This window comes from Lissotriton vulgaris, chromosome 6 (genome assembly GCF_964263255.1).
Source record: "Lissotriton vulgaris chromosome 6, aLisVul1.2, whole genome shotgun sequence".
Classification (NCBI taxonomy): Eukaryota; Metazoa; Chordata; class Amphibia; order Caudata; family Salamandridae; genus Lissotriton; species Lissotriton vulgaris.
The window spans coordinates 1475887899-1475914079 of NC_141694.1; the positions used below are offsets into that span (position 1 = coordinate 1475887899).

General features: G+C 47.6%; 2 protein-coding genes across 7 annotated transcripts in view; one reads left to right on the plus strand and one right to left on the minus strand.

The window, feature by feature from the left end:
• VPS54 (VPS54 subunit of GARP complex) overlaps window positions 1-21141 on the plus strand; it is a 599465-nt gene extending 578324 nt beyond the window's left edge. For all 4 annotated transcript variants that reach the window (XM_086927614.1, XM_086927616.1, XM_086927615.1 and 1 more), the window contains exon 24: window positions 19308-21141. In XM_086927614.1, the coding sequence (XP_086783740.1) occupies window positions 19308-19413 (106 nt within the window). In that variant the 3' untranslated portion in view covers window positions 19414-21141. The remainder of the gene's footprint in view (window positions 1-19307) is intronic.
• Window positions 20986-26181, minus strand: part of UGP2 (UDP-glucose pyrophosphorylase 2) — a 534584-nt gene continuing 529388 nt past the window's right edge. For all 3 annotated transcript variants that reach the window (XM_086927618.1, XM_086927620.1, XM_086927619.1), the window contains exon 10: window positions 20986-22117. In XM_086927618.1, coding sequence (XP_086783744.1) covers window positions 22010-22117 — 108 coding nt within the window. In that variant the 3' untranslated portion in view covers window positions 20986-22009. The remainder of the gene's footprint in view (window positions 22118-26181) is intronic.

The window sequence follows — 26181 nt, forward strand, 5'->3', positions numbered from 1 at the left end:
CGCTTCGGCCCCGACGTCGTCGGGTGCTTCGGCCCCGGCGCCGCTGGCGACTTCGGTCCCGGCGCCGCGCGACCTCGCTGGATCCGGCTCCGGATCCGGGACCTCGCCGGTCGACCCTGCGACCTCACCGGCGACGTCCCTTCAGGTGTCGTCCCCGGCAGCCGTAGTGGTTGCCGACCCCAATGCTTCCTACGGTCCGCCTCAGGCGTCGGAGGGGCGCCGCTGGGCGCCGATTCCGTCGGCCGTCGGAGACTTCTATCTCCACGAGGAGGCCCTGGCTGTTAATCCTGGTCTCCAGGAGCTGGGTGACGAGGAGCAGTGGGAGGGGTCCGAGGACCCTCTGGCACGTGATTGCCAGTCTCATCAGGACTGGACATATGAGCTTGGGGAGGCCAGTGGTATTGACACATCGCCAGACACTGGATTTACGTCACCCCCGACTGTGGCTTCGGAGGCGGGTTCTGCTTACAGTGTAGTGTTGACGAAGGCAGCTAAGGCCCTAAACCTTGAGCTCCCCGTCGCGGCCGTGAGGACTAATCTCCTCACTGAGGTACTCAAACAGCAGTCCGGCTCCGCGGAGCCCCTTCTGCCGTTCAATGAGGCCTTGTGTGACGTTCTGCTGGGCACTTGGTCCAAGCCCGCCACAGGTCCCCCTGTGGATAGGAACGTGGCCAGACGCTACCGCCCGGCACCGGGCGACCCTTGCTTTTTGTCCACCCACCCCACCCCCGAGAGCCTGGTCATCCAGGCCTCCAACTCCCAGTCCGCATTCCCGTCGGCCCCGCCCGACAGGGAATCCAAGAGATTTGAGCAGTTCGGGAAGAAGGTCTTCTCGTCTGTGAGCCTAGGGCTCCGGTCAGTGAACACCAACTGTCTCTTGGGCCGCTACACCCACACTCTGTGGGACACGGTTGCGGAGGTGCTGCCACAATGCTCTGAGGAGGTCAGGGCTAAACTCAGCCAAACCCTTGCGGACGGCCGAGATGCGGCACGCTTTTCCATCCGGTGTGGGCTGGATACCACGGACTCACTGGGCAGGGCGATGGCAACGACGGTGGCGGTTCGACGCCACGCCTGGTTGAGGTCCGCCAATTTCTCGGCCGATGTCCAGGCCACTCTCCTGGACATGCCGTTTGATGGCCGTCGCCTCTTCGGCGACAAGGCAGACCATGCGCTGGAACGTTTTAAGGACTCCAGGGCCACGGCCAAGTCCTTGGGCCTTGCGGCCCCACGCCAGCAATCGGGTGCCTTTCGCTCCTTTCGTGGCCACGGAAGGGGCGCCCCACCACGGACCGTCAGCCACGCGCCGCAGAATGTTCAGCAACGCGGTGGCGGCCGTGGGAACCGCAGTGGCGGTGGTCGGGGCCAGCGGCGAGGCCAGCCCACACCTCCCTCAGCAGCCCCCGCCTCAAAACCTTCCTAGTCCGAGTTTTCAGGCCCATGTGACGCCTGTGGGAGGCAGGGTTCGCCATCACCTCTCCCACTGGCATACAGTCACTTCGGACAGGTGGGTGCTGCAAATTGTCCGAAGGGGTTTCTCCCTCCCCTTCGAGTCTTCCCCTCCATCCATGCCACCTCAATGCCACCGTGTGTCGGGGGATCACTTGCGACTTCTGCAAGAGGAAGTTTCGGCCCTCTTGGCCAAGAGGGCCATCGAGCGCGTTCCTGGGCCAGAAGTAGGACGTGGCTGTTACTCCCACTACTTTCTGGTACCCAAGAAGGGCAAAGGGGGCCTACGCCCTATCTTGGATCTGCGGAACGTCAACGGCTTCCTCCGTACGGAGAAGTTCAAGATGCTCACTTTGGCTCAGGTCCTGGCTGCCCTGGACCCAGGAGACTGGATGGTAGCGTTGGACTTGCAGGACGCGTATTTCCACATCCCCGTCCTGCCGGCCCACCGGCGTTACCTGCGGTTCACGGTAGGCCACGAGCACTTTCAGTTTACCGTGCTCCCCTTCGGCCTTACCAGCGCCCCACGGGTGTTCACGAAGGTGATGGCGGTGGTCGCAGCCCATCTGCGCAGGCAAGGGGTGTCAGTCTTCCCCTACCTCGACGACTGGTTGTTGAAGGCGGGCTCGCCCCAGACAGTCGTCAGCCACCTCCAGACTACGGCCGACCTCCTGCACTTGCTGGGGTTCTCCATCAATGTGCCGAAGTCACACCTGTGTCCCTCTCAGAAGCTCCTTTTCATCGGAGCGGTTCTCGACTCGGCGCAGTTTCGGGTTTACCCACCCGAGCAGCGGGTTCGGGATATTCAGGCTCTGATTCCTATCTTCGGGCCGTTATCCCGGGTCTCGGTCAGGTTGACGCTGCGGCTTCTGGGACTGATGGCCTCCTGCATCCTTCTGGTGCGTCACGCCAGGTGGCGGATGCGGGCTCTGCAGTGGGACCTGAAGTTTCAGTGGGCCCAGCATCAGGGCAACCTGTCCGATCATGTCCTGATCTCGGAGGGCACTGCGAAACAACTGCAGTGGTGGCTCACGGACCGCGACTGGGTCAGTGGCAGACCCCTCTCTCTACCCCAGCCGGAGCACGTAGTTGTGACGGACGCGTCCCTCCAGGGCTGGGGAGGCCACATGGGAGAGGCGGAGATCAGAGGCCTCTGGTCTCCGGCGGAGTCCCGGCTCCACATCAACCTTCTGGAGCTGCGGGCGATTCGTCTTGCACTGAAGGCATTCCTCCCCTCTGTCAGGGGGAGCGTGGTGCAAGTGTTCAGCGACAACACCACCGCCATGTGGTACTGCAACAAACAGGGCGGTGTGGGGTCGTGGACCCTTTGCCAGGAGGCTCTGCGCCTCTGGCAGTGGCTGGAACATCAGGGCGTGACTCTGGTGGTTCAACACCTGGCAGGTTCTCTGAATGCCAGGGCGGACGAACTCAGCCGCCGGTGCATGATGGATCACGAATGGCGTCTGAACTCGGACGTGGCGCAAGGTCTCTTTCGACAGTGGGGAGAGCCTTGGTTAGATCTATTCGCCACAGAAGAGAACGCGCAATGTCAGCAGTTCTGCGCGTTGGAGTTTCCAAGGCGGCACTCGCTCGGAGACGCTTTTCGTCGCGAGTGGAGCTGCGGCCTGTTGTACGCCTTTCCGCCTATACCACTTCTGCCCAGAGTGCTGAAGAAGATCAAGCGCGACCGGGCCCAAGTTATCCTTGTGGCTCCGGACTGGGCTCGAAGATACTGGTATCCCGAGCTACTCAGCATGTCAGTCGATCCCCCGATTAGTCTGCCTCTTCGGGAGGACCTTCTGTCGCAGCAGCAGGGGACGGTCCTGCACCCGAACCTGTCCAGTCTCCACCTACAAGCTTGGAGATTGAGCGGCGGCAGTTGAGGCCATTTGACTTGCCTCCCGAAGTCTGTGACATCATTCTGGCAGCCAGGCGTCCCTCCACTAAGTCGGTATACGCCTGCCGGTGGAATAGATTTGTGGCATGGTGCGCAGCAAAGGCTGTGGATCCCCTCTCTGCACCCCTTTCGGAAGTGCTGCTCTTTCTTCTTTCCCTTGCCCAGCAGGGCTCTGCTCTGGGCACTCTTAAAGGGTACCTCTCTGCTCTTTCAGCCTTCTTGAGGCTACCAGATCAGCCTTCTTTGTTCAAGTCCCCTATAGTGAGTAGATTTCTGAAGGGCATCACACACATGTTCCCTCCTGTTCCCTTCGTGATGCCCCAGTGGGACTTGAACCTTGTTCTCACCTATCTGATGTGTGCTCCCTTTGAGCCACTTCATAACTGTCCTCTTCGTCTCCTTACGCTGAAGACGGCCTTCCTGGTTGCCATCACCTCTGCCAGGAGGGTGAGTGAGCTCCAGGCTCTTTCTTCTTCTCCGCCTTTCCTGTCTGTTCATCCTGATAAGGTGGTGTTGCGTACACGACCTTCCTTTCTGCCCAAGGTTGTCACGGCCTTCCACATCGGGCAGTCCATCACCTTGCCCACCTTCTTTCCGCCTCCGCATCCCTCGAAAGAGGAAGAGAGGCTCCACCGTCTGGATCCAAAACGTGCGCTCTCCTACTACCTGGACCGCACTCGCCAATTCCGGGTGGATGACCAACTCTTCGTTGGTTACGTGGGCGCGAAGAAGGGAAAGGCTGTACACAAGAGGACCATCTCCAGGTGGATCATCTTGTGCATCCAAGCATGCTACTCCATGGCGAGGAAGGAGCCCCCGGCTGGATTGCGGGCTCACTCCACTCGGGCCACGGCAACTACAACTGCCCTGGGCCGCGGTGTCCCCCTGCAGGACATCTGTCAGGCAGCCACGTGGGCCTCGCTGCACACGTTCGCAAGACACTACTGCCTGGACAGTCAAGTCCGGAGGGATGGCTTCTTTGGCCGTTCCGTCCTCCAGGACTTTCTGGTGTGATATTGGTTCGCAGACCCTCCACCGGGGTTGGTATTGCTGGGGTATCTATTCTAAGGTAAGGAATCTATCACTAACGTGTCTCTTTCAGATGCACAAGTTACTACTTGTGTAACGATATATCTGTAAGAGACATTAGTTAGTGATAGATTCCTTACCGCCCTCCCATCCTCCCCGTTCTGCGAACCGATATTTAGGGTTAAGGTCATCCCCTTTCAGGGCCCTAGTTTCAATGGCACCAGTGTTAGTTCTATCATGGCTCTGCGTATCTGGCGCGGGAAAGCTGTGTTATCAGAACTGACGTCAGCGCGCATGGGCGCCGTCTATATACTCCGATGACGTCATCCCGGCGCTCACGACGCCGACGACTGACGCGGAGCCGCAGACGACGCCTACCAGCGCGCAGGGGTATTGCTACGCAAAAATTTCCGGATCCAGTCTGACGCCTGGGGATATTCTAAGGTAAGGAATCTATCACTAACTAATGTCTCTTACAGATATATCGTTACACAAGTAGTAACTTGTGCATCGAGCTTTTGCACAGATCGTGAGATCTATTCCATTAACATTCCAGGTCATAATGTTGGGTTCTAAACATTTCGGCCTATCACCGTGTGTCATACTAATACATTATTGCATCCTCTCCTTTTTTTCTGCACATTTCAGACCTGACATCCTTACACCAAAGTATGTTGCTTAATGATTATATATGTTGTTCCCAACTTCCCATAACTGCCCCTCTCCCCTCACCTCATGCTTCTGGTTTGGCACTCCCCACCTCACCAATACTGAAGGTGTCTGTCGCCACCCCCCAAAAATATCAAACACAATAAATCTTTTCAGATGACATGTTCCTTTAATTGCCCACTTGTTGGGGTATCGGGTTGGCAAGGAAGGCTGAGGTATATTGTTCCCCACCACTAGGTATTTATTTTCACCCAGTTCTTGTAGAGTTTTGGGGTCCCTCAGTAGCTTTCTCTAGATTCATGCTACTTAGGCATATTGTTCGAATTGTTCTGTTATCCTGACGATGCAAGTGCCTGTCTTGTTACATAGTTTGTGGCAATTATCTTGGCCCTCGTTGCTTACTGTGTTCCACCAGACTCCAGCCATCTAGGCAGATCCAGATGTTGGTGGGCAATGCGAAGAACTATGGTCTACCTTCTGATAGAATTTCAGGTTTTTGCCAGAAAGAGCATCATGGACTGTATGTTCCTGTTGCATAGCTCCAATTTAGCTTCATCAATGTTATTTTTTCTTTTGGCTTGGACTTTCTGCTTATAGTCAGGAAAGAATGTCACAGTGTAGTTCTCAAACATTATAGGGCCATGTTGTTGTGCTACTCGCAGGATTATGTTGCAATTCCTAACATTGACAATTTGGGGAATGTCTGGTCCTTGCACTCGACTTAGATGGCACTCTGGGAAATTAATGCACCCTTTCCACCACAAACTCGTGGGGGGTTGCTCAGGATTCACCAAGTCCCGAATGAGGCATTCAACAAAGTTTTTGGCATCCTTCCCTTCTGCCTATCAGACAGGCCTACCTTATACACATTAATATACCACAGACTTCCCTCTGCATGTTTTGCTTGGGCATGCCTGTGGAGACTAGAGAGAGGATGAGGAAGTGGTCTAACAGCTAGAGCGGTCGACCTCCGAACTGGGGAACATGGTTCGAGTCTTGGCAGTGACGCCCAACATCCTGTGACTCTTGGCAAATTACTTCATCTCCCCGTGCCTAACAAAAATGAATGCGTCGGTCTAGCGCAACTGGTGCTCATGTAAAGCGGGAGGATGAGGTAGGCTGTGTCTCTGCTGTGAAGTAGGGCTTGGATGTCGTGTGTTGCTGCTAACAGGGCTTTCTCTGTGCTCTGGTTGGCTCTTAAGGCAAATTCGGATGGGTCCAGTAGCTGGTTTCTTTCCAGATGATCGGTGAGGTTGATTGCTTTCCCCAGAACTTTGGTGGGGGAATGGAGATGAGATGGTAGTTCTGGAGATCTGTGGGGGTCTACTGCTGGTTACTTAAGGAGGGGCATGACCTCTGTGTGCTTCCATGCATCGGGGAAAGTGGTTGTAGTGAAGGTGGTAAGCTGGTGGCTGATCTAGTTGATTACAATGTTTAAGAGCCGATGAAGCAGAGGTCGGTGGGTGCTCCTGAGTGGATGAATTTCATCAGGGTGGTGGTATTTGGTGTGCTGAGTATTTCCCATGTGCCTGAGTATGTCGGAGGGTGTGGGTTTGAAGTTTGTGTAGATGGTTGCAGTCTTGTTGTGGAAGTGGTCGGCGACAGAGTTGCGTAGTTGTTTTGAGGATGGGATTGAGTTTTCTGTGAGTGAGGGGCAGGATAATTCTCTGACTATGATGAAGAGCGCCTTGGTTTGGTTGGTGTTGGTTTTGAGATGGTGTGTGAGGGACTCCCTTTTTTTGCGGCTTCGAGCTGGGCGTGGTATTTGAGGGTGGCTTTATAGGTGGTTTGGTCTGTGTTGTTCTTGCTATTCACAATCTTCTTTCTAGTTGTTTACATTTGTAGGAAAGTAGGATCTGCTTCTATGGTTATCCCCCCCCAACCTCCCCCCCCCCCTTTTAGCCTGGTGCTAAGCTGTTTTTGACTAGTCTGCCTGGGATCTTGCTAATAAGGACCCCAGACACTCTGCTTTCTCTCTTAAATTGTTATGTTCAGTACTTAGGTACATCCCAGATTGAATACTTATGGTACCCTTATCAGTGCCTAGTATATAGTACTAAGGTACCCAGGGCGTAGGTACCCCAGAGGTCCCCCATGGGCTGAATCATGTATTATACCACCCATGGGAGACCATTCAAACTGTAAATAAAGGCCTGCCATTGCAGATTGTGTAAGCTGGTGCTAGCACCACTTATGAAAGATATAGTTTTCCTATAACTAGGGTCACTGCACTTAAAACCTATAAGTCACCCCTATAGCAGGCCTTTGCAAGCCTGAAGGCAGAGTGCTTGGTTCTAAGTGTGAGGGTGCCCCTGCATGAGCAGGTCACACCTACAGTCTACGGAGTCCATTCTTTCGGGTTGTAAGTGAAGCAGCCATATACTATATAGAGGGGCGTCGCATAACTACGAGATAACCATCTCGAAATCGGCTGCAACAAATCCTATCATGTTAGAAGAGCCCTCCATTAGGCTCTGTGCTCCTGGTACCAGTCTTATAGAGCTGGACAGCACAACATGCCACCGACCAAAGACATGATTCTGCCCCTCCTGCTGCTGTGCCAAGCTCGAGCAGGGGAAGGCAGAACAATGGGTATCCTGTCACAGGGAACGGTGACCACCTCCCAGACAGGATTTAGTGTATTGGGGCCGGGTGTGTGTGCTTGCCAGCACCACTCACTCTACATGAGGGGCACATTTGGTGTCCCCATGCATAGTTCAGTTCAAAACAGCTCTGGGAGCTGTTGGCTCCCACTCTGGCACGAAACTGGACTAAGGACCTCCCCCTGTCCAAACCCCCCCCCCCCCCCCCCTTAGGGTACTTAAGAGCTAACCTGTGGGTGGGTCCCTAAATTAGTCGTGGGACACGATTCAATTCAGACACCTCTTCTACCGTCAGGGCACTCTGGACTTCGTTTGGGCTCGACTTCATCCCCCTTTCAGTCTGCTGCATGGTCTTTGCCTGTGCACCGTACAGGAACCTTCCCTTGCCTGTGGGCATTCAAGACACCTGAAGGAATCTCCCTTGAAAAGTGAAGAAGTCACTTCCCTGCATTCGCAGGCACTGCAACTAAGCTGACCGGTCTGCTGATCCTGAGCTCCTACGGATTCTGAAAGGTGGTGGTTCTGCACAGCTCTCAAGGTCTGCCCTCTCACCAAGTTTGAGGCTATTATCCCTCGTGGAAGCCGCAGGAACCGAACCAAACCCCTGTGCACCACGTCGACTTGCAGTTGTAAGGGCTTGTTGACTTCCTTCCACCAAGATCTACGGACTCCAAGTTGCCCCAACCTCAAGCAGCTCCAGTGACCAAAGTCTTCGTCCACATTGCATTGTTTGCACCATGGCCTGCATTTTGGTGAGCTGCTCAAGGTTCTCTTGCGACTCCAGTGCCTCCGGACTTTGGGTCATATTGAGGGTCAACTTTGCTTCTTTTGGGCTCCCCCGATTGCTCAGGTCTGCCCTGACTCCTCTAGTGTTGAGACCCTTGGACCTTGCTGGTCCTGACATTGCACCTTCTTAAACTTCTACATTGTTTGCAGTTGCCAAGGCTTGTTGGTGCTCCAGCCGGACACCAACCCCTCAACTCTCGACATCCGATGTGGGACAGCTCGTTCACGGCTCCTGGTCTTCCTCAGCATCGCCTGGTCCTCACAGCTGCAGAGTCAAGGTCACCGTCAACTCTCCTGCAACACCTGACATCGGTGTGCATTCCTCCTCCAGATCTCCTGGTCACTCCTGAGTGACATAGACTCTGTCCACTCTGCTTGCCGCTACTTATCATCCTGAATCCACCTTTGGATTCCACCAGACACTTGCTCCATCTCCAGCAGCTGCACTTTCATGAAGTCCTCCATTGGGTTTGACTGCGGTTTCCGACACCACTTCACACCTATGCACTCGCTTCCTTGGTGTAAGTAACGTGGCTACTAAGGTATCCCCGGGTGGGGTGGCTCTCCAACCTTCTGTCTTCCACAGGGTTTCTTCAGGGTCCACTGGGAAGAAATTCTTCTTTAACCTCTTCAGTGCTCATGACAAGGTCAACTCGTCATGGGTTTTACCTGCCCTGTGCTTATGACGAGTTGACCTTGTCATGAACAATGGGGATCCTGAAAATCCAGCGCAGGAGGAAACCCCTTAGCACCCAAGGTGTTAAAATTCCAACTGTGACTTACACGTTGATTTGTATGGAAGACGCAGTCGTATTCCCACACTGCACACACTTTCTGTGTGGTCCCTATCTACTCACCTTGGGTGGTTCGTCTTGACCAGAGTCGTGGTTCTTATACCACTTTCTTAGCATATGGTTTGGTCCCCCTCTGTGGTCCACTGTGTATTTTGTGCTATTTACATAATTTCTATGCAAAGTATTGTGTGCATTGTGCATATCTCCGGGTAGGAGATATTTGTATGTATTTGAGAGAATTGTATAATAAATACATATTTTTATATAAAAAATACATATTTTTATAAATACCTTGAGTGGTTCTTTTTCACTTAATCTATACATATAAGATTGCCTTCTTGTAAGATAGGCTGCTTTACACTCCTTCTGAAGGCTGCTCTTCACAGCTACCACTTAGAGAGCTTTCTAAGGTTGTATAAGACCTCTTGAATCACCATAAGGGTTGTCTGGACTGGTGCAAGGTGCCCACTTACATTAGTGGACATCATATACCAGGCCAGCCTCTCACACCCGTGTTTTGCTGTGAAGAGTTCTGGCGTGTACCAGCTGGCTCGTTTAGTGGGTCTGTGGGTCTTAAGTGGTTTGGAGGGGCAACTTGGTTGGCAGTATTGGCGATCTAGGCGTTGAAGTTCTCTACTGTTTGGTCCAGGTTGGCAGTGGTGTTGGACCGAGAGTTGCTGAGGGGGTCTGCTCATTGTTGCAGTTACTTTGGTCCTGCTGCGGTAGGGGGCGCCATCTCGGGTGGGGGTGGTGTGGCGAGAGTGAAATGTATGATGTCGTGGTCAGTGAGTGCTCATATGTGGCTGTATCAGATTCTGTTACTGGATGTGAAGATGGGATCTAGTGTGTCCCACTCTGTGTGTGGGGTCAGTGACTATCTGCTTGAGGCCGATGTTTTCCAGCCTTTCAAAAAGGTCGGCGGTGTTTGTGGGGTTTATCCAGGTGGAAGTTAAGGTCCCTAAGGAAGATGTAGTGTATGGATTCAACAGCGAGAGGAGCGATGGTGTTTCTGTGGCCTGTGCGTGGTCCTGCCAGTCTGTATAAGAGGGTACCTCCGACAGTGGTTTTGGCATCTGTGTAGAGCCGAAGATGCATATGTTCCTTGGTAGGTGTGTTGTTGGAGCTGGAGCGGGCAATTGATTCTTTGTGTATGATGGCGATGCCTCCACCATGTCAGTTTATGTGGTCTCAGTGTTTAATCTTGTAGCTGGTGGAGGTTGCAGTGGTGATGTCAGGGGTGAGCTAGGTTTCCTTGATGAAGGTCACTTTGGGGGTGAGGGTGGGAATGGTGTCCTAGACTTCAGTGGCATGTTTGCAGAGTGATCTGGTATTTATCAGGAGGCAGTTGAGTTGAATTGGAGAGGTCTCAGTGTCTATGGTAGGCGCAGTGTCGCTCGGTGGGGTGGCAATTGTTTCGAATCAGCAGTGGATCCAGGTGAATGGCCCCACTGTGGAGCGTGGTGAGGCAGCAGTCATTGCAAGTGGGGCTCAGGGCCCGGAGCTCTGCTGTACCACTTTTGGGATTGCTAAAGACCAGGGTTCCTGGCATGGTCTAGGCATGGCAGTACATCCGCTGCACACACACACTGCAGCCTCCATTAAGCAGCCCTCCGAAGTGGGAGGGGATGTTGGGGAATCTGGAGAGGTGGGGTGTAGGGCATCGGCAAAAAACGGTCCCTGTCGTGATCATTGTTGTGCTAGTTTTGCTTCCCTGCGACACAACAATGATCACGACAGGGACAATTCAGCAGTAGAAAAATAGCGTTTAGGGGAAAGAGGAGTTATCGCAGCAGAATAATGACAATTCTTTAAGATAAAAGGACCAACAGTTCTCACACAGTAATATTCACAAAATTCAGTAAAGCATTAGATGGGGACAGGGGCTAGAACTGGGTGCTGGTGTAGTTGAAGGTCCAAGACAGCACCTCTGAGCTATGCAGCCTGCTGTGGGAGTAGCGTTCAAGACCAGGGGGTTAAGGCACCTTCACCGGTGTGGCACACTCCCTCCCACCACGCGAAGCACCCGGAGGCATTAAAATGAGTCTGTTATGTTGTTGGGGGCATCGCTGATGGGCCAGTCATTCCTCTCTCTCTTGCTGCCCTTCTCACCCCTCATCTGACCCACATGGGCATGGGGCTCCTTCTTCTCCGCAGGAACAGCTCACCGGCAGCACTGCTTTGTCTAGTGTGCTCCTGCTGATATTTTGTTTTTATCTGAGCAGGTGAACTTTGGGTCTTATTTTGAGATGCCTGTTGTTCTTACCAGTCTTCCTCTCCAACCTGAATACCATTTCTCCTTTGTGCAATAAGAGTGGGTTTGAGGATTTCCTTCGAACCTGCGATGGGACAGGATTATAATCTTGATCCACTATTTTCGGCAGGAGCTCCACTTCAGTGCACCATATTTCTTCAGCGCTTGGCCAAGGTCCTGGTTTTGTGGGATTCTCCTGCAAACTCAATTCTCTTAACAACTACCTGCTCCTTCTTAAGTCTCTGAAGATTTTTATTCAGTAGGGCTCTGGGCCTGAATGGGGTTCAATCACCCTCTTACTTTTCTGGCATTGGAATTAGAGCAGTGTCAGCTGAAGTCATGTGGTTGGGGAGGATTTCGCATCCTGCATCTGGACGAAGGAGTTAAAATGTACAGCTAAGTGGGAGCCTATCAGTGGGTATAAGACTCCCTAAAAACCTAGGGTAAATCAGTCTGGCCCTGGAGTTTTCCCCGACAGCATGCTTTAATATGTTCTTTATTTTCAGGGTTTCTCTCCCTTATTCCTTGGAGCTGGGTCCCATGTGCAGTCCCTTACATATGGCACCGTAGCGTGAGGTTCCTCCGACCCATTGGCATATTGTTTCTTAAAGTGTTTTTTTTTTAAAATCATTTTTGTCTGTTTCTTTAGTGGCCCAACTTCCTTGTTTTAAAATTTTTTTTTTTAGCAGTACTGGTCCGAGCCTCTCCAAGCAACCCACCCTTTTTCATTCTTTATTACATTGTTGTTCTGAGCGCAGGAAATTCGTGTCTGCCCTATTCGTTTTATGGCGTCTCAGCCACTGGTTATTGCGGTCTTTATTTTTTTGTGCGGGCTGGCGCTTATCTACACAGCTTTTATTTCAGCTATTAATCGACAGACTCCTTTCCCATGCTTTTACCTGCCGACATCCCTATGACTACTCTTATGGTTGCCTTAACTGCATCCCACGCTGTTCATAGGAGGACGTCCGAGTGATTATTTGGAATCTTGAAATAAGCTAATTCTTTCCTAATGACCAAGTCATTCAGCAAACTGAAGTCTAACCTCCAACATCTTTCTTGCCTCCAGTTGTTCCCTGTCCAGCATGCTAATTCTACACGTGCATGGTCGGATATGGTTATATCAGAGATGGCTATGCTTGTGATGGAGCTGGAGAGCGAGAGGAACAGGACATCAATAGGAGAATTAGAAGAGGTGCATGTGTGAATAATACAAGTACTCCTTCATTCCTCGGTGATAGTACGTCCATGTGCCCCAGTTCTAAAATTATTTGCTTTAGTTCTTTGAACATTGAAGCTATATTGGGTGTGCTCCATCTAGAGTCAGGTCACGGACCAGCCTGAAGTCACCCCCCAAAACAGTGACCCGCATAGTCACAAACTTGATAATCACATCACGGACGAACACTTCTGTGGCACATTAAGATTGATAAGGATTAGTTACTTACCTGTAATCATAGTTCTCTTCCAGGGGTATCCTCATCAAAGTGATAAGCATTAGAATATTCCCGCCCAAGCGCGGGACCCCGGAAACACTATATTATATGTGCCCCATATATATATACATAAGCAATTGCAGCCTACTAAACACCAGAGCTGAATCATGCTGTAAAGAATTTCCACCATACATGAAAAAAAAAAAATTAGAAACATGAGAAACAATAATAAAGTTTGCTTTAGAACTGTTTTAATGCTCAGAAAGCAGTAGAAATTCTTATAAAACACTGAAAGCATAGGAAGCTCCCAGGCTGCATTGCAAACACCCAGTCTAAAAAGACTGAAAAGCTAACCTGTAGCTGTATGCAATAAACTGACACCGTGCCTTTAACACCTTGGCTGCTAATGATTTTCCCCTCCTGTGCTGACCTTGTTTGAATACTATTGTTCATGACGAGCTCAGCTCGTCATAAGCACAGCTCCACTGTGCGCCTCATGACGAGCTCAGCTCGTCATAAGCATGGAAGGGGTTAAGGCACTCATGACCCCCAGCTTCCCATCATGCCTCAGGGGTGACAGTTAGGTCAGTTGTTCTTTGCGGAGATTGAAAAAACCATGAAACAATTAGTTAACAATATCTCCAAGTTAAAGTAGTCCTTTGCCCGGGGAGGCTGGAGGGTTGCTTATGACTTTGATGAGGATACCCCTGGAAGAGAACTAGGATTACAGGTAAGTAACTAATCCTTCTCTTCCAGGGGATCCTCATCAATAGTCATAAGCATTAGAATAGAATAGCAAGCCTCACCTCATCTCCCTGCGGGCAAAGGATCAATAAAAACAGTATATCATTAATAAGCCTAGATAAAACTAAGCTCGAACAGGCCGCAGGCTACCCGAATAATTCCTCAAAGAGGCCTGCCCTACTTGAGTATCGGTCCTGGAATCAGATTCTAGACAGTAATGCCTAGTAAAGGTATGAACTGATCTCCAGGTTGCAGCCTTGCAAATCTCTGAAATAGGGACATCATGTAGGAAAGCTACTGTGGCCGCTTTCCCCCTAGTAGAGTGTGCCTTAGGTGCCAACAGTAAAGGCTTGCCCGCTAGCTGATAAGCCAATTTGATACAGGAGACGATCCATCTGGAGATGGATCGTTTGGCAGCTGGAAAACCCTTTCTCATGGAACCATAATTGACAAAAAGCTGATCCGTCTTCCTAATACTCTTAGTGTTTTTCAAATAAAATTTAAGCACTCTTTTGAGATCCAAAGAGTGCAGCGACCGCTCATCCGGGCTCGTAGGGTTTGGAAAAAAGGATGGAAGAGAAATAGACTGATTATTATGAAAATCAGACACAACCTTTGGTAAGAAAGATGGATGTGTTCTTAAGACTACTCTGTTGTGGTGGAAAACAGTGTAAGGCTCTTAAGTACACAACGCTTGGATTTCGCTTACTCTGCGCGCTGATGTGATAGCAACTAAGAAAGCGGCCTTCCAAGATAAATGTTGTAACATTGCTTTGTGGATGGGTTCAAAAGGAGCTCCCATCAACTTGGATAATACCAGGTTCAACTCCCAGGGAGGGGAAGGATTTCGAACAGGGGGGTAGACTTTCCTTAACCCCTGGAGGAAGTCCTTGACCACTTGCATCTGGAAGAAAGAGTTTTGGCTCGGTGATTTTCTATACGCCACAATGGCCAACAAGTGCACTCTAATGGAAGCATACTTCAAACCAGATGTTGCTAAGGAAAGAAGGTATGGAGAATAACATCCTCCTGCCCTTTAGTAGGGTCAAGATGATGCTCCCTACACCAAATATAAAACCTCTTCCACTTGAACGCATATGACGCTCTTGTGGAGGGCCTCTTATCTTCCTTTAAAATGCACATACAATCAGGAGGCAAATTCACATGTCCATACTGCAGGACTTCAGGAGCCATGCCGTCAAGTTCAGAGAGGGGAGGTTGGGATGTAGAATCCTCCCGCTCATCTTGCTAAACAGGTCCGGCCTGTAAGGTAGATGTCTGTGTGGACACACAGACAGATGAAGAAGATCCGGGTACCACCACTGCCGTGGCCAGTCCGGAGCTATTAGGATCATCTCCATGTCCGATCTGAGGAGCTTGGAATCAGAGACAGGGGAGGAAATGCGTAGGCAAATGTCCCTTACCAATCCATCAAGAGCGCATTCCCCTGCGTCCCTGGGCGGTGGAATCTGGACGCGAAGGTGTGGCATTTTCTGTTTTCGTCATCTGCAAACAAGTCTATAGTTGGACGACCCCAACAATGAAAAAGTTCTGCCACTACCTCGTCGTTTAGCACCCAGTCTGGTTGATCTTCGAAGTGCCTGCTGAATGCGTCTGCCTTCTCCTTGTTTGTTCAGGTAGAACATGCTGGTCGTATTGTCTGTCTGCACCAAGACAGAGTTGGCTTTGATTGCAAGGAGAAAAGCTTTGAGAGCGAGATGCACCGCTCGGAGCTCCAGCATGTTGATGTGGTAGGTCTGTTCTTGAGCCGACCCCCGACCTTGTATTTGAAGGCACCCCATGTGTGCCCCGAGCCTTGAAGAGACGCGTCCGTCACTATTGACTGTGCCGGGAGAGGTTGATGAAAAGGAACTCCCACCAACAGATTTTGAGGTCTGATCTTTTTTGGGGACAAGAAATATCTGGAGTAGACTCCCTTTCCTCTTTGCGAGGGAGATACTTCTTCTATAGCTTGTTTTTGAAGAAGAACCTTCACCTCTCTCCAGAGCAGATCTAACTGGTGAGGACGAGATTTCTTTGGAGGAATGTTCTTTGGGGGCGCACGGAAACAAAGTGTGTATCCATTGCGCAGTATATTCAGCACCCAACAATCTTTTGTGATGCTGCACCACTCTGCCAGATGTCGTGAAGCACTTCCTCCCACTGGAGTGGGCAACGGCGCCAGAGGAAGCCACTGTGCGTCTGTCCACTTCTTCAACTAGTCTCTGAAGAGGAGACCTTTGCGTAGGACTGGCGTATTCTTGCATCCGCCTCGTAGCCCCTGAATCTCGCCAATGATCCAATGGCAGATTCCATGTAGGGAACAACCTCACGTCTGCAGAAGAAGGGTGTCACAAAGGTGACTTGCGGGCTGGGCTTCTAGACTTTGAGGGTGATCTTGAGGAAGTTTGCCCAGACGAATGCGAGGATGAGTGGCGGGAAGCTGATTCCGTCACTAGAATCACCGATTCCCCTCTGGATCTCCCTGAAGCGGAGTTCCTCGACGTCGACCCAGCCCGCTCTTGATGCCTCGACGTCGGGTGTTCTGACGTCGAATGCCTTGAGGATCGGTGATGTCTCGACGTCGAGCGGCAATGTGAAGCAGACTATGGAGCCCTCGACGCCGAACGCCACTGGGGCGATGGCGGAGCAGTCAATCTCGACGTAGAGTGTCTACGCGACGACGGCGGAGGGGTATTGGTCACCCTCGATGCCGAACGCCTACGAGACGTCGACAGAGATCTTGTCCTTGACGCCGATCGACGCCTGGTTGTCGACGGCAGAGGATTCTGGGCTCTCTGCGACGACAGAGGTGAGCCTCTCCTAGACGCCGAACGTCGTGATGACGACGACGACGGCGGAGGGTCTACTCCTCGAAGCCGATCGTCGCCAGGTCGCCAGGTTGACGACAGCGGAGGGGTCACACTTCGACGCCGATCGTCGCCAGGTTGACGATGGCGGAGGTGTGATGTTCCTCGACGCCGATCGTCGCCAGGGTAACGACAGCGGAGGGGGTCTTGGTCCTAGACGCCGATCGTCACAGAGTTGACGATGGCGGAGGTCTGGAATTCTAGACGTTGACGACGTACCTGAATCTCTTCTTCTCTGCGGCGAGCCCACCGTCGAAGGTCGTTTTTTAGATAAATGACCCATCGGTAGTTCTTTACTCAGCGCCGAGCCCGACGCTGAAGCTGAAGGGTGTGAAGACTTGTCCTTTGAAGGTGTTCTAGCCCTCTTGGAGCCCTTCTTTACCGTAGACCTTCCTCTGGATGACCTTTGGGCTAGGCCATAGATGCGAATCCTCTCCCTGTCCTTCCGAGTTCTTCCTGACAGGGTTTTGCAGTGAAGACAGGCCTTTGGGTCATGTTCTTCAGGCAAACAAAGAATACAGACTTCATGGCTGTCTGTCTTGGCCTTCTTATTGCCACAAGAAGGGCAGTTGTCAAAAAGTGAAGGCATTTCAAAGTAGAAAATACCCACAAAACTGTCAATAAAAGACAGGTTCTTACTTGACAAGATGTAAAATGTCAAAGTAAGTAAAAAAACGGTGAAAAGGGAAGTACATTTCTGTCAGAAAAACAGAAATGAGTGGAGCTGTGTTGCCAGGATCCTTCCTGAAGGAGCCGGAAAGAACAACTGACCTAACTGTCACCCCTGAGGCATGATGGGAAGCTGGGGGTCATGAGTGCCTTAAAGGCACAGTGTCAGTTTATTGCATACTGCTACAGGTTAGCTTTTCAGTCTTTTTAGACACGGTGTTTGCAATGCAGCCTGGGAGCTTCCTATGCTTTTAGTGTTTTATAAGAATTTCTACTGCTTTCTGAGCATTAAAACAGTTCTAAAACAAACTTTGTTGTTGTTTCTCATGTTTCTAATGCATGTTTTTTCATGTATGGTGGAAATTCTTTAAAGCATGATTCAGCTCTGGTGTTTAGTAGGTTGCAATTGCTTATTTGTGTATATGTGTATATATATATATATATATATATATATATCTATATATATATATATATATTATGGATATATATATGTTGGGCACATATAATATAGTGTTTCCGGGGTCCCGCGCATGGGCAGAATATTCTAATGCTCATGACTATTGATGAGGATCCCCTGGAAGAGAAAGGTATATGACTGAGCTTGCCACCACGTCAGTTGGAGTTTCAGATAACGTCCCTCACCATCTCCCTGGATCTTTACACCTTCCCTAGTCAGATGGGCCTTGGTTAGGATACCCACGTCTTCACATTTAGTGCTAGCTGAGGCCCAAAATTGAGGTGGGTAAGTTCTGTGTTTCATGCAAAAGATATCTTGGTGTTAGTAGCAGATGAATCACATCTGGGCTAAGGTAATGGAGAGACCAGCAGACTTGGTTTCTTTTGTGTAGGGGAGACAGGCTTTTACAGTGAAAGGGATTATCTTAAGACACATCAAAGGCGGTATGAATGAGCACAGTGTACGTTGGTCTAAGAAAGGGTGTCTCTGTATAGTGTCCAACAATGGCCAGCAGGTCCAAACTGTTACCTCTCCTATTCCCCATCGTGGGCCTATTTCTCCCAATCTTACAACTGGGGTTTGGGTGTTTCCTTCTCTTTCCCTATGTGAGGTTAAACGTCCCTCCTAATGAAGATCCAGTAGGTGGTCAACTACTTCTAACACTGATGCAGCAGACTCATCACCCACCTGCCAGTTTCTTTAGCCGCCACACAAAGTGCAACTGAGTCGAAACCCAGCCCTCCCATTGTCCCAACATGTATTTGTTTTTGGATGGTAATGAGGTCATGGAAATGTACCAGTCTCTGGGGAGTAGGGAATAATCGTGTAAGGATTATAAAAATTAAGTGTTGGACTCATAGAAATGATTAGTAGTGTGTAATTGGGTTATAATAGCTTTCATAAAAGTGCGTAACTAAACTAATGTGCTTTCATTGACATCTTTTTAATCACATCCAGAGGTTTCCTTGCTCTCTACTTAGGTTTTGCATTTATCACTTTTTTAATTTGGGGGACACTCGAGTGGTGTAATGGCTCTCCTTCAAGAAGAAACTTAAAGTGCTAGCTTCATATTGGCCCAGTATTTTAGTAAGTTATTTATATGTGCATGGTGGGAGCAGCATTACCTATGAACTCTGAAGTCACCAGCCCCGAATGAAGCATAAAATACCGTGTCAGTTTGTGCACCCAATTACTATAGGTTTTGCCTCTTATGCACCATTTCCCCCGTGTTTTCCATGCGAAATGTGTCAGGACTATTGTGGATGCACCAAAAAATCCCTTTTCCCCCCAAATGGAAATTTACTAGGAAAGTAGGCCTTAAAGACATAAATGATTTTAAGCCCTACTATCTCAGTCTCTAATGGTAGATGAGGCAGGTTAGCTCATCTGAGCTGTTCTCGCATCACTGGGGCAGGCACACATGGTTCAGCAATTTATTAGTAAATAATTAATAGCATAATCCTTGCAAGATTCAGAGCAATGTCTGCCTTCCCAAAAAAGTGTCAGTCGAGAAATTTACGTTGTATCTCGGATGTCTGGTAAAGTGAAAAATAATTTAAAAAAAACAAGTAATCATAGTTTTACAGCCGTTTCTAATAACTGTTCATTTTCTATCACTTATTTGTATTAAATGTTTTTTTGTTTTTTTTGCAGGTTGGTGGCGGCAGATGTAGCGTTTTACACTGGACATGTTCAAGGCTTGAAAAGCCTCAACTACTTGGACCTTAACATGGCTGAGATTTGGGAGCAGAAGAGGTGATGATCGCATTGAACATGGAACTTTCGATGCATTAGGGACAATCAGACTTGCTCAGTAGCTCAAAGTTCAACCCAGGCTGTAAAAATGTTTTTTTGGGAAACATTGTCGCAGCAGGACTGTCAGGGAATTTGGATGTCCTTCAAGAGGCACAAATGATCAGCTGTTTGGACTCAGTGGACCAAATCCAAGAGTACATGTATGGCTGTAGCACAGCCGTAACAGTCTGGAATACACTGTAGCTCTTTGCATTCACATGGAAGACGTATAGATGCTTTGCATCGGAGCTTCATTTCCTGGAAATGAAAATGATTTAGCGGTGTGCTGCATTAATTAATGATGGTATAATTTACAAAATTCTGAATTGTATTCTCTGTCGAAAAGATGTGTTCTCTAGCTAAATTGTTTTTTTGTTTTTTTACATATCGATGTATGGTAAACTATTGCTTGCATACAACCTATTCACACATGGTGGTAAGCAACAGGAGCTGAAAAGCCTGCAACACAAAAACCTCCTTACGGTGTCTATCCGTAGTTTACAACAGACACAATGTTACCATTTGTAGGGGTACATTGCGGGGTGATAAATGTAGGTCCAGGAGGGCGAGTCCTCACCGGATTTTCAGGATAACACTGACTATGTAAATCAGTTCCATTCACCGTACGTACGTTTACCTTATGTGGATATGCTGAACCGCTGGTATCGATCTGGACCCGCATTGCACCGCTTTGACTAAACATTAATGGAAGCAGCATCATTCTGTAGGCATGTGCATGCTTCACCGCACATGTGCGTGGCTACGGAATGACAGGGACGCCATTTTTATGTATGGTGGAAATAAAGGGCCCTCTAAAGTAATGTCTCTCGCTGACTTCGAAAGGATGGAACACATCACTTTTTTTTTTAACCCCGCCCCCATGACGATTCATTACTATCATTTAAAGGCAACATACAGGGATTGGTTGGAGACCATGATGATGTTAGTTTAGAATGCTGGCATTTGCAATCAGAATTTTTGTAGACTTTTTTCTTATGGGGATGATTTTGCTCTTGCTACTTGTGGTGGGGCAAAAGTACTTATTTGCAGTATCTGCTGACCTACGTGGGTATTTTCAATTAAACCGTGTCAGTGTCTTACTTGATCCTAAGTGTTTTTGAAGTTTTGGTTGTATTTTTAAACACCTGCAAAAAAAAAACTGTGGGGTAACAGAATATTTTTATTTTAAGCTTGTACAATTTTAAAGTTGCATTACTATAGTATATTTAAGAGTGTATGAAGCTGGTGTTAATTTATTGATCACTTTTGTACTTATGGAAACTGTACAAACTGGTAGCAGCACTCAGAAACACTAAAAAGTGCCTGCATTTTTATTGCCTAATGTTGGCAGCGTTCTTGATATCTCCCCCAAAGTAGACTTCTGAGTGCCTAAAATTGTGCTGATTACAGAATGGAATATGACAATTTGTGCTGCTATGGTTCTTGCAGAGACGGGCCTCAAACTATCAAAAAACAGTGCGTCTTTGATCCAGATACCTTCCCATCCAAAATAAAGAGGCATTAACACACAATTCTATTATGTATTCAACCTTGCTTTAATGAGACAGTATATTACAATGCATGTCATCATATATTTTTAAATAAATCACGTGGCCCACAACATCAGTATGATTTGAAAGGATGATTGTCCTAAGGATTTATGCTTTTTAACTGGAATAAAACCTTGCACAGCTTCGTTGTCTGTTACGTTATCATATAAAGTAAGGATTTAAAAACTGTTTCTGTAACATACATGTATGTGGTTCCATCAGTGTCATGGAAGCAGATGGTAGTGTAAGCGGTGAGGGTACTGCTCACCTCTTAAAGACTTTAAATGTCCAAGTCGAATAACAAGAATAAGGGAAATGTTTCAATAATACTCGGCTCAGCAGAACAACTATATTACTGAAGAGAAAAGTGCTTATTTAGGAAAAGAAACTATAAATAAATATTAGTTCCACGATCTACCATGAAATGAGTGCTACAGGCGCGACAGCTCTTTTGTGCATTCTGGCCAGTCACCCTCAACAAAAGCAGTGCAATAATATAGAATCAGGAACTTTGAAATTTAGGGGCGACCTTGAACTCCAAACCACATTCTCCCAGTGCAAGAGGTAAGAAAGCGATATCTACAGCGATCTCTTGCACGCCACAGAATCAGAAACAGCATTACTCGCGGCAGAAGCTACTTTGACACCAGTACATACAGTCTTTGATATTTTTGTTTTGTTTCAGATAACTCAAAAACTGAAAAGCATAGTATTTGCATTATATTATTTCATCAAATAGTCTATTCTCTCTCCTGAGCAGTTATTGCACTTGTATTTACCTACAAGATTACACTCTGAATTTACTAATATCTGTTTATAGACATTTGGATATTGCTTTCAAACCTATATTTGCACACAGCTATGCTCATTATTAAATACATCACATAACTATTTTAACACAATACTGCAGGGTACACTGAAGTGGTAGGTGGCCGAGCTTCTTCTATGTGTGTGTTGCATTACTCCTAATAGAGGCTTATATAGTAAGAGCTATTGTAGCATCTTTGCGCTTCAGTGATCCAAAATCCGAAGATTGCCAGATACAATTTTATTTTCCAGTACTGCTCCTGGAGGAATATCAATTCTGTCACCATGATTTGCAATGATGATTACAGTACCCTAGAACAACAAAGAAAAGTATTAAAAGACAAATAGAAGACCATTCTCACTACAAGTTTACTGTTCAATGTTTTTTCCATTCTATACTGTTTACAATGTATTTTGGCAGTAATTATGAACTAGCAAAGCAAATAAGTCCTTTTTTTTAAATTATTAGATTGGAAAGGCTTTTTGCTGATGCTGTCCAGCCTCAGAAAAAAAAGTGGAAGCTGTGTAACATTGGAAGGGAGAAAAAGAAAAGTTGTGATGCGGCTGCAACTATTGTGCGCATCATTCTGCATGACATTTAGAGATGATATATATATTTTTTAATGGATACACACTTCACCTGTTTCTTTCAGCCCCTTCTTTCTAAATTGTATATAATATATAAAGACCAGTTTGCCATAGGATTTGGATTTTTTGGGGGGTTTGCGAATAACTTTGGTGCGGTTTGATGAATCTTCAAAAATCTTTCCACAGAAAACAGTTAAGTCAACTCAGCTCCTTCATGAAAAAAATGGTGGTGGTCCATTAGGCAGGGGCCAAGAAAAGGGAGAACATTTTCCCCTATGCAATTTCTCGTAGGAACTTTGAATAGCACTGCGGCCGGAATGGCTGAAAGGAATTACACAAAATTTGGCAGAAAGCTGGCCCAAATATTTATGTGTATAAATAGCAACAATGTACCTTTGCAGTATTTCTTGAGTACAGCATGCCCAAAACAAGCATTCTGATTGGCTGGCATGGTACTCCCCCTCTCTGTACTACCGCAAGGTCAAAATATGTCATGGGATTGTTTGGCTGCAACTTGCAGAGAAAGTTGCAGTTGCCAATTTATGACTGTCCACCATGATGTATACAACACAAAATAGGAATGGGATGGGGTGAGCAGGGTTAGGGTACCCTGACCATGGGGGTCAAATATATAAAATATATATATTGGTTCATGTCACTGCATTACTACTGCGGGGCTCAACACGCCAGTGTAATTTCACTATAGTACTGCAAAGAAAAAAAAGCAGGGTCTTGGAGGCACTGGAAGACCATGGGGTTGGTCATCAAAGGGGTCTTGGTTCCACAAGGGGTGTTGGGCGCAGGGCCTCTGCGCATAGCCATTCGCAGCGGAGGCTGGGCGCAGTGCCTGGTGCAGGGTAGACCTAGTAAGGTAATACAAATATGACTTTGCCTCATTAAATAAACTAAAATACAAATGTACTCAAATAAAGGTTACATTGACTTTATAGTTACGTGTAGATATTATTTAAATGTTGGATTTCAAACATAACAAAAAAAACTACTGAAATTCACCAGTTATAGTTAACTAAAGTAACTAACGCGCACCTTTACTATGCACTGCTTATTACATAACTCACAACATGTTCTAGGACATCATTGATAACATTTGAAATGACGTAATGGATGTCAACACTGTATATAACAGGGCACACACTATAGTTACGTGGGTTTTTTTCCAGTTTAAAATGTAACATTTTAACTGGCATTTTTGCCTAACTATACAGCACCTTTGTTCTTTAAGTGAAGTTCTCAGATTTTTTTTTTAATGCAAAGTAGATTATAACCATACCCAACCAGAATACCACATTAACCTTTATTTTTTTCAGTGAAAATATATATAAACACAGTCACTACTTTGTAGTTATTATTAGGAGAGAGTTTCCAAAGAAAAAGTGGGTTGTTTCGCTAATAACTTTGGCACAGTTGGATTAAACTTTCCCAACAAAAACAAACAAGCGTTTGCAATGCAATAGGGCCCGCATTTATTAGAGTTTGAGCTATTAGCATTGTAAATGACAATGCCTTTTATTTATGATTTTTTTAAACAGATAAATAAAGGGCATTGTCATTTACAATTCCAACAGCTCTAACTTTAACAAATGCCACCGGGACCTGCAATAATGCACGCAGTAGTACTGGCTTTTTTGTTTTTCCACAGCAAAGTGATAACTGACATTTATTGACAGTTGACCTCTCAAAAAACTCAGCGAACGGTCAGTCAGGACTTACAAATGCAATAACCGCTTTTACTCTAGGACTGCAAGTCAAAGCAAATAACTGTCAATACAATCGAAACTTAAATCTGGTTAGGGACACTATGTAGTGTCTCCTTCGCAGGATAGCACAATAATAACCTCCTACAGGCAATATCATCCAATCGTCAGACAAGACTCATCTCTTCGAGCTTCCAACAGTGTGCATTTCTTGGTATCAGACACTACAATTACTCATGAGACGGGGGGGGGGGTTAATGGGTCCAAGGTTATCAGTGGGATTGGATTTTCATGAGCCAAGTACCCGTGCAGTCCATCGAATGGCAGTGTTAAATGACAACATGATTAAATATTTAATTCCAGCAACCATCAAAGGAAGAAGCCACTGTAACTATGGGTCCCAAATTACAGGTCTTCAATAAGAGCATCGACAGCAGTCTCTCACACTAAAAAGGTTCCTCGATTCTCTGTGTACCAAAGAGCATTAAAGTAAGGCCATTCTATGGACTCTACCTTCAGAGGTAATCTGAAATAGCTGATGAAGTGAGAAGGCTGGGACTTCATAAGAGCTACTCAAATAGGAGGTTATGTTCCTTATTCCATTTCAGGCCCTCGGATCACATCAAAGGTAGGTCCAGTCGGATTGATCTTCCCTAAAACGAACACTATACTAGCCTCCAGGCCAGACCACACAACATTCTGTTAAACCCCTTCACTCAGCATTCCAGACTCCAGCTAAAACAAAGGAAATGGGACACACTGAATATTATGCCAGTCTCATGTAATAAAACAAGCACTGCCAAAACCAATAGGCCTGTTCGCACACTTCTTTGTTGAATAAGCTACAGTGTCCGCACCAATTTAAACTAGCCCTTTGGAGCTCAGGGCCGTTGGCTGCCACACTTCCAGGGGCAGTGGGATGGCGCTGCAGAGACTTAGAACACGAGTGGCTAGTCACCCAAGATGGCTGCAGTGTCAGCTGGTTGGGGTTTTGCTACAGAGAGAAAATCCGAGTTTCCTTTTTGCCCCGTGGCACTTGTGTGTACTCCTCTGAAGCGGTGTAGCAGGTCTTCCCGTCAGCCTCCTGCTATTGCGTAGGTCAGTTTGGCATAAATCTGGCACGCACATATGGAGAAGCAGCACGTGGCAGGCTGCGGGCTTTTACAGCTTAGAAGAAACTACTTGGAAAAGAGTGCTGCTCCACCTGAAAAGAGAGCAACCACGGTAGCACGCACCAAAGGGCTGCTGCTAGAATCTGACCTTGCAGGGATGTAAGGAGGAATGACTGTATCCCATCTGACCCTGAAAGCAGCTTCCCGCCTGCCCAACACACCGGAAATGCCTACGTTACCGGATGCCCAGCCATGAAGTGTGCGTGACGTGTTTTAAAAACAGCCTGTCCAGTGAATGATGTGACGAGATCTCAAAACCCGAGCAGGTAAAAAAACAAATTAATGTTCTAGAAGGGCTGTGGGCAGTCATTAGTGATACCAGACTGGCTAAGGAGAAAGAACAGGTTCCTTGCAGAAGGAGTGAAACGGTAGGCCACAACTGAAAGTAATGGGACAGGGAGGTTTGCATGTTATATGGTTTGACGACGTTCTTGAACTGTCGTCTCAAAGGTAACCTGAAACACAATAGCCACCCGTTTATAAAAGAACGCAATATAAATGCGAGAATATTACAAAAAAAACAAACTAGAGATTAGTTTGTCACAACTTTAGTACAATGATTTTGAGGTATTTTGCACACATTTTTTTTTAGCTTCAACTTGCACACTGCACTCGGGGCAAATGCCATCACCCAGCTGTAAATGTCAATATTTAGAGACGTGAAAAAGCTAATTCTTTATGTATGGTATGCCTTGCCATGGTGGAGCAGTGCAGACATCCGACACCGGAGCACCATCTACCCACACAAGATGCACATCAATATATCTGAGGAGCGCTATGTCTTCACAACAAAAAAGATACAACTTCCAGAATACAAAGCCCTGTAAAAAGGACAGACCAAGTCTATTATCTTATTGCCATTGATGGAGCGAGCTTCAGAAATTATTTTATTCTGACTCGT